This window comes from Oncorhynchus gorbuscha, unplaced genomic scaffold, assembly GCF_021184085.1.
Source record: "Oncorhynchus gorbuscha isolate QuinsamMale2020 ecotype Even-year unplaced genomic scaffold, OgorEven_v1.0 Un_scaffold_12378, whole genome shotgun sequence".
NCBI lineage: Eukaryota > Metazoa > Chordata > Actinopteri > Salmoniformes > Salmonidae > Oncorhynchus > Oncorhynchus gorbuscha.
In genome coordinates this window covers 1-8,676 of record NW_025754745.1, presented here as the reverse complement: position 1 = coordinate 8,676, position 8,676 = coordinate 1, and the positions used below count along the sequence as shown (strand labels likewise).

The 8,676-nt window shown below is 46.7% G+C and overlaps 1 protein-coding gene across 1 annotated transcript; it reads left to right on the top strand.

Annotated features, from left to right (window-relative positions):
* The first annotated feature begins 426 nt into the window (after positions 1-426).
* On the top strand, positions 427-8,174 carry LOC124030528 (hsp90 co-chaperone Cdc37-like). The gene is made up of 8 exons (XM_046341833.1): positions 427-730; positions 1,717-1,822; positions 2,905-3,020; positions 3,517-3,639; positions 4,883-4,975; positions 6,765-6,854; positions 7,477-7,548; positions 7,671-8,174. Exons 1-8 carry the CDS (start codon positions 494-496, stop codon positions 7,824-7,826), a joined length of 993 nt encoding a protein of 330 aa, XP_046197789.1. The 5' UTR covers positions 427-493; the 3' UTR covers positions 7,827-8,174.
* The last annotated feature ends 502 nt before the right edge of the window (positions 8,175-8,676 follow it).

The following is an 8,676-nucleotide window of genomic DNA, read 5'->3' as shown; positions in this document are numbered from 1 at the left end:
CTCCCTCCTTCACCCTTCCTCTCCTCCCTCCTCCACCCTTCCTCTCCTCCCCTCCTCCCACCCTTCCTCTCCTCCTCCTCCTCCACCCTTCCCTCTCCTCCCTCCTCCACCCCTTCCTCTCTCCTCCCTCCATCCTTCCTCTCCTCCCTCCACCCTTCCTCTCACCACCCCCTTCTCTCCCTCCACCCTTCCTCTCCTCCACCCTTCCTCTCACCACCCCCTTCTCCCCCTCCACCCTTCCTCTCACCACCCCCCTTCTCCCCCTCTACCCTTCCTCTCACCACCCCCTTCTCTCCCTCCTCCCTTCCTCCTCATCACCCCTCTTCTCTCCCTCCACCTTCCTCTCCTCCCTCCTCCCTCTCACCACCCCCTTCTCTCCCTCCACCCTTCCTCTCCTCCCTCCTCCCTCTCATCACCCCTCTTCTCCCCCTCCTAGGCGCGTGTGGAGAAACAGGTGGCCTTCGAGGAGAAAGGAGAGGAGCTGGAGAGGAACATGGCAGAGTGTAAGAGACGTCTGGAAGAGGTGCAGTACAGAGTGAAGGAGTTAGAGGAGGAAGGAAAGAAGGAGGGAGAGGAGGAGAGGAAGACGGCGCTGAGCAAGGCCCAGGCCGAGGAGAAGAAATACAGAAAGGATCAACGCTTGTGGGAGAAGAAGATGGAGGAACACCGGAGAGAGGAGAAAAAGATGCCTTGGAACGTTGACACGCTCAGCAAAGAGGGATTCAGCAAGGTGAGATATTGAGGCCGTAGCATTTCGCTACACCTGCTAAACATGTGTATGTGACAAGTCAATTAGATTTGATTATAGATACACCACTCCCTCAACAAAGAGGGCTTCAGCCAGGTGAGATAGAGATACACCACTCCCTCAACAAAGAGGGCTTCAGCCAGGTGATATAGAGATACACCACTCCCTCAACAAAGAGGGCTTCAGACGGGTGATATAGAGATACATCACTCCCTCAACAAAGAGGGCTTCAGCCAGGTGAGATAGAGATACATCACTCCCTCAACAAAGAGGGCTTCAGCCAGGTGAGATAGAGATACATCACTCCCTCAACAAAGAGGGCTTCAGCCAGGTGAGATAGAGATACACCACTCCCTCAACAAAGAGGGCTTCAGCCAGGTGAGATAGAGATATATCACTCCCTCAACAAAGAGGGCTTCAGCCAGGTGAGATAGAGATACACCACTCCCTCAACGAAGAGGGCTTTAGCCAGGTGAGATAGAGATACACCACTCCCTCAACAAAGAGGGCTTCAGCCAGGTGAGATAGAGATACACCACTCCCTCAACAAAGAGGGCTTCAGCCAGGTGAGATAGAGATACACCACTCCCTCAACAAAGAGGGCTTCAGCCAGGTGAGATAGAGATACACCACTCCCTCAACAAAGAGGACTTCAGCCAGGTGAGATAGAGATACACCACTCCCTCAACAAAGAGGGCTTCAGCCAGGTGAGATAGAGATACACCACTCCCTCAACAAAGAGGGCTTCAGCCAGGTGATATAGAGATACACCACTCCCTCAACAAAGAGGGCTTCAGCCAGGTGAGATAGGAAGACAATGCATTACTTTGTTGAAGGATACATCGTGAAGATATGGCCTATTACCACCAACTACTGATGTCACATGTTATTCCTCTAGTGTCCACTGTCTTGTCCACTGAAAATATATTTATCTCTACCCCCCTCCTCTCCATCCCGTCTTCCTCCAGAGTATTTTGAACATCAAACCGGAAGTGACCGAAGAGACGGAGGAACAGAAGGAGGAGAAACACCAGACTTTTGTAGATAAACACAAGAAAGAGATCAAACACTTTGGTGAGTTTCAACACCACACAACTAAACCATTTAATATCTGTATTCTACACTTCTCTCTCTCTGTCTCTCTGTTATAACAACACTTCTCTCTCTCTCTGTCTGTTATAACAACTATTCTCTCTCTCTGTCTCTCTGTTATAACAACTCTTCTCTCTCTCTGTCTCTCTGTTATAACAACACTTCTCTCTCTGTCTGTTATAACACTTCTCTCTGTCTCTCTGTTATAACAACACTTCTCTCTCTCTCTGTCTGTTATAACAACTCTTCTCTCTCTCTGTCTCTCTGTTATAACAACTCTTCTCTCTCTCTGTCTCTCTGTTATAACAACACTTCTCTCTCTGTCTGTTATAACACTTCTCTCTGTCTCTCTGTTATAACAACACTTCTCTCTCTCTGTCTGTTATAAGACCACTTCTCTCTCTCTGTCTGTTATAACAACGCTTCTCTCTCTCTCTGTCTGTTATAACAACGCTTCTCTCTCTCTCTGTCTGTTATAACAACGCTTCTCTCTCTCTCTGTCTGTTATAACAACACTTCTCTCTCTGTCTGTTATAACAACACTTCTCTCTCTCTCTGTCTGTTATAACAACACTTCTCTCTCTCTCTGTCTGTTATAACAACACTTCTCTCTCTCTCTGTCTGTTATAACAACACTTCTCTCTCTCTCTGTCTGTTATAACAACTCTTCTCTCTCTCTGTCTGTTATAACAACTCTTCTCTCTCTCTCTGTCTGTTATAACAACACTTCTCTCTCTCTCTGTCTGTTATAACAACACTTCTCTCTCTCTCTCTCTCTGTCTGTTATAACAACACTTCTCTCTCTCTCTCTCTCTGTCTGTTATAACAACACTTCTCTCTCTCTCTCTCTGTCTGTTATAACAACACTTCTCTCTCTCTCTCTCTGTCTGTTATAACAACACTTCTCTCTCTCTCTGTCTGTTATAACAACACTTCTCTCTCTCTCTGTCTGTTATAACAACACTTCTCTGTCTGTTATAACACCACACAACTAAACCAATTAATGTCTGTATTCTACTCTCCCTCTCTTTCTCTCTTCTTCTCTTCCTAACCTGTGTGTGTAGGGATGCTTCGGCGTTGGGAGGACAGTCAGAAGTACCTGTCTGACCACCCTTACCTGGTGTGTGAAGAGACGGCTAACTTCCTGGTCATCATGTGTATCGACCTGGAGGTGGATGAGGTGAGGGGGGGGGTGACTTCCTGGTTATCATGTGTATCGACCTGGAGGTGGAGGAGGCGAGGGGGGTGACTTCCTGCGTATCATGTGAATCGACCTGGAGGTGGAGGAGGTGGGGGGTGACTTCCTGGTTATCATGTGTATCGACCTGGAGGTGGAGGAGGTGAGGGGGGTGACTTCCTGGTCATCATGTGTATCGACCTGGAGGTGAGGGGGGGGTGACTTCCTGGTCATCATGTGTATCGACCTGGAGGTGGAGGAGGTGAGGGGGGGTGACTTCCTGGTTATCATGTGTATCGACCTGGAGGTGGAGGAGGTGGGGGAGTGACTTCCTGGTTATCATGTGTATCGACCTGGAGGTGGAGGAGGTGAGGGGGGGGCGCTAACTTCCTGGTTATCATGTGTATCGACCTGGAGGAGGGGGGGGGGTGTTTCACAGATATTGTGTGTGTGTGTGTTTACATCTTTGTGTGTGTGTGTGTGTGTGGTGTGTGTGTAGAAACATGGTTTGATGGATCAGGTAGCCCATCAGACCATAGTGATGCAGTTCATCTTAGAGTTGGCTAAGAGCCTGAAGATCGACCCTCGAGGATGTTTCAGAGAGTTCTTCCAAAAGATCAAGGTGTGTGTTGCCTCTTGTTCATTTAAAAGGCCGATATTCAATCAGAGACGCGTTATTGTATTACAGACAGAAACGCTGCACATATCGGGTCAAGTGGAAATGACCTTTTTAAATGAAAAGCCTTGTTTTCTAGTCGATAACGACTCCTTTGATTGAATCCCGGCTTTGAGTTGATGTTTTAACTTCACGCGTGTATCTACTGTGTACACTGACACCTCTGTCTCTCTCTCTCTCTGTCTGTCAGACTCTACTGTGTAACACTGTATATATCCTCTGTCTGTCAGACTCTACTGTGTACACTGACACCTCTGTCTCTCTCTCTCTCTGTCTGTCAGACTCTACTGTGTACACTGACACCTCTCTCTCTCTCTCTGTCTGTCTGTCTGTCAGACTCTACTGTGTACACTGACACCTCTGTCTCTGTCTGTCAGACTCTACTGTGTACACTGACACCTCTGTCTCTCTGTCTGTCAGACTCTACTGTGTACACTGACACCTCTCTCTCTGTCTGTCTCTCTGTCTGTCAGACTCTACTGTGTACACTGACACCTCTGTCTCTCTGTCTGTCAGACTCTACTGTGTACACTGACACCCCTCTCTCTGTCTGTCAGACTCTACTGTGTACACTGACACCCCTCTCTCTGTCTGTCAGACTCTACTGTGTACACTGACACCTCTGTCTCTCTGTCTGTCAGACTCTACTGTGTACACTGACACCTCTCTCTCTGTCTGTCTCTCTGTCTGTCAGACTCTACTGTGTACACTGACACCTCTGTCTCTCTGTCTGTCAGACTCTACTGTGTACACTGACACCTCTCTCTCTGTCTGTCTCTCTGTCTGTCAGACTCTACTGTGTACACTGACACCTCTGTCTCTCTGTCTGTCAGACTCTACTGTGTACACTGACACCTCTCTCTCTGTCTGTCTCTCTGTCTGTCAGACTCTACTGTGTACACTGACACCTCTGTCTCTCTGTCTGTCAGACTCTACTGTGTACACTGACACCCCTCTCTCTGTCTGTCAGACTCTACTGTGTACACTGACACCCCTCTCTCTGTCTGTCAGACTCTACTGTGTACACTGACACCCCTCTCTCTGTCTGTCAGACTCTACTGTGTACACTGACACCCCTCTCTCTGTCTGTCAGACTCTACTGTGTAACACTGTCTCTCTCTCTCTCTCTCTCTGTCTGTCAGACTCTACTGTGTAACACTGTCTCTCTCTCTCTCTCTCTGTCTGTCAGACTGCCGACCAGCCCTATCAGGAGGCCTTTACTGATGAGCTGGAGTCCTTTAAAGAGAGAGTTCGAGGCAGAGCTAAGATCAGGATACAAAAGGTAATTTTCCCTCCATTTTGTTTTTCTCTCTTGCTTCAAGGTGTTTAGAGGTGTTTTTATGGAAGTGGGAGAAGTTCAAAGCGATATTGAATCCAAAAGCATTCTGACGTTCACACTTTTAGCTCAGTTGGTAGAGCATGGCGCTTGTAATGCCAGGGTAGTGGGTTCGATCCCCGGGACCACCCATACGTAGAATGTATGCACACATGACTGTAAGTCGCTTTGGATAAAAGCGTCTGCTAAATGGCATATATTATTATTATTACTTTTCTGGTCCTGATGAACCGAATACTAAAATACATACATACAGTTGAAGTCAGAAGTTTACATACACTCATGTTGGAGTCATTAAAACTTGTTTTTCAACCACTCCACAAATTTCTTGTTAACAAACTATAGTTTTGGCAAGTGGGTTAGGACATCTACTTTGTGCAACGACACAAGTCATTTTTCCAACAATTGTTTACAGATGGATTATTTCACTAATAATTCACTGATTCACAATTCCAGTGGGTCAGAAGTTTACATACACTAAGTTGACTGTGGATGTATTTCAAGGCCTACCTTCAAACTCAGTGCCTCTTTGCTTGACATCAAGGGGAAATCAGCCAAGACCTTTGTGGACCTCCACAAGTCTGCTTCATCCTTGGGAGAAATTTCCAAACGCCTGAAGGTACCACGTTTATCTGTACAAACAATAGTATAAACACCATGGGACCACGTAGACGTCTATACCGCTCAGGAAGGAGACGCATTCTGTCTCCTAGAGATGAACGTGCTTTGGTGAGAAAAGTGCAACTCAATCCCAGAACAACAGCAACGGACCTTGAAGATCCTGGAGGAAACAAAAGTACAAAAGCATCTATATCCACAGTAAAACTAGTCCTATATCGACATAACCTGAAAGGTCGCTCAGCAAGGAAGAAGCCACTGCTCCAAAACCGCCATAAAAGACAGACTACGGTTTGCAACTGCACATGGGGACAAAGATCGTACTTTTTGAAGAAATGTCCTCTGGTCTGATGAAACAAAAATTGTTCGGCCATAATGACCATCGTTATGTTTGAAGGAAAAAGGGGAGGCTTGCAAGCTGAAGAACACTATCCCAACCGTGAAGCACGGGGGTGGCAGCATCATGTTGTGGAGGTGCTTTGCTGCAGGAGGGAATGGTGCACTTCACAAAATGGAAGGAATCATGAGGATGGAAAATTATGTGGATATATTGAAGCAACATCTCAAGACATCAGTCAGGAAGTTAAAGCTTGGTCGCAAATGGGTCTTCCAAATGGACAATGACCCCAAGCATTGTTCCAAAACGGTGACAACATGGCTTAAGGACAAAGTCAAAATTTGTGGGCAGAACTGATAAAAGTGTGTGCGAGCAAGGAGGCCTACAAACCTGACTCAAGTTACACCAGCTCTGTCAGGAGGAATGTGCCAAAATTCACCCAACTTATTGTGGGAAGCTTGTGGAAGGCTACCTGAAACATTTGACCCAAGTTACACTCAATTAGTATTTGCCTTTAAATTGTTTGTGTAAACTTCTGGCCCACTGGGAATGTGATGAAATAAATCAATCATTCTCTCTACTATTATTATGACATTTAACATTCTTAAAATATGGTGATCCTAACTGATCTAAGACAGGACATTTTTACTAGGATTAAATGTCAGGAATTGTGATTTATGTATTTGATTAAGGTGTATGTAAACTTCTGACTTCAACTGTACATAGAGTGAAATATGAGGCAAAAGGTTCAAAATGAAAAGAATAAACTCATTGTTAAAGGCTATGGAGGAGTATGAGGAGGAGGAGAGACAGAACAGACTGGGGCCAGGTGGACTGGACCCTGTGGAAGTCTACGATACTCTGCCAGAGGTAACACACACACACAGAGAGAGACACACACACACGCACAGAGAGAGACGCACACACACACACACACAGAGAGAGACGCACACACACAGAGAGACGGAACAGACTGGACCCTGTGGAAGTCTACAACACTCTGCCAGAGGTAAAACACACACACACACACACAGAGAGACGCGCGCGCACACACACACACACAGAGAGAGAGACGCGCACACACATACACATATACAGAGGGAGAGAGACACACACACACACACACACACACATATACAGAGAGAGAGAGAGACACACACACACACACACAGACACAGAGAGAGACACACACACAGAGAGACAGAACAGACTGGACCCTGTGGAAGTCTACAAGTCTCTGCCAGAGGTAACACACACACACACAGTGAGACGCGCACACAGAGACACACATACAGAGAGACACACACAGACAGTCAGTCAGTCATACCCAGAGAGACAGACACACAGAGAGACACACAGACAGACAGAGACACATCTCAACATCTTCATCATAACAGTCAGTAACCTATGGCCATATATTCAGGGGAAGTGGTCGCCAACCCCAGCCTCCTTTTTTGACCTGTATCTTGTGATGTCACATCCTGTTACACAGGAAATGAAGAAGTGTTTTGATGATAAAGACATCTCAATGCTGCAGGAAGCTATCAGCAAGATGGACCCCATGGTGAGTGTCTCCTGTCTCTCTCTCTCTAACAAACTAACTCTCTCTAACTCTCTCTCTAACTCTCTTAACTCTTTAACTAACTCTCTCTCTAACTCTAACCTGTGTGTTGTGGGTTTCCGCAGGAGGCAAAGGGCCACATGAAGAGGTGTATTGACTCAGGACTCTGGGTTCCCAACGCCAATACCGACAACGAAGAGGACAAAGAAGAAGACGAGGAAGAGGACAAAGAAGATGAGGAAGAAGCAGAGAAGGAGGGAGAGGCGGAGGAGGAGAAATGACTCTGTCATGAATTGAACCCTTCCTTTAGACTTTTGACCTTTTCAGACCTAGCTACACCCTTTACTAGCGTTAGCTTGTCTTATTGAAAACATGCTGTGAAGATGCTAACTTCCTAGCGTTAATTGGGCTAGTATCGCTAGCATTAGCCTGACCCATTGAAAACCTGCACCGGGCCAGTATTTACAAAGAGTCAGCTCTAGGATCAGATTCCCCTCTCCAATCCTGACGTTAACCATTTGTGGAAAATGTTAAACTTCATCCTGCTCCAGTTTCTACCCATAGTCCCTTTCTCCATGACCCCATCTTTATATTAACCCTCCCCCACCTCACTTCTACCCATAGTCCCTTTCTCCATGACCCCATCTTTATATTAACCCTCCCCCCACCTCACTTCTACCCATAGTCCCTTTCTCCATGACCCCATCTTTATATTAACCCCCCATCTCACTTCTACCCATAGTCCCTTTCTCCATGACCCCATCTTTATATTAACCCCCCACCTCACTTCTACCCATAGTCCCTTTCTCCATGACCCCAACTCACTTCTACCCATAGTCTCTTTCTCCATGACCCCATCTTTATATTAACCCCCCACCTCAATTCTACTCATAGTCCCTTTCTCCATGACCCCATCTTTATATTAACCCCCCACCCCACCTCACTTCTTACCCCTGTCGTCTCTTCTACCCATAATCCCATCTTTATATTAACCCCCCCACCTCACCTCACTTCTTACCCCTGTCGTCTCTTCTCCCCATAATTCTCCCCATGGTCCTCTGTAGCTCAGTTGGTAGAGCATGGCGCTTGTAACGCCAGGGTAGTGGGTTCGATTCCTGGGACCACCCATAC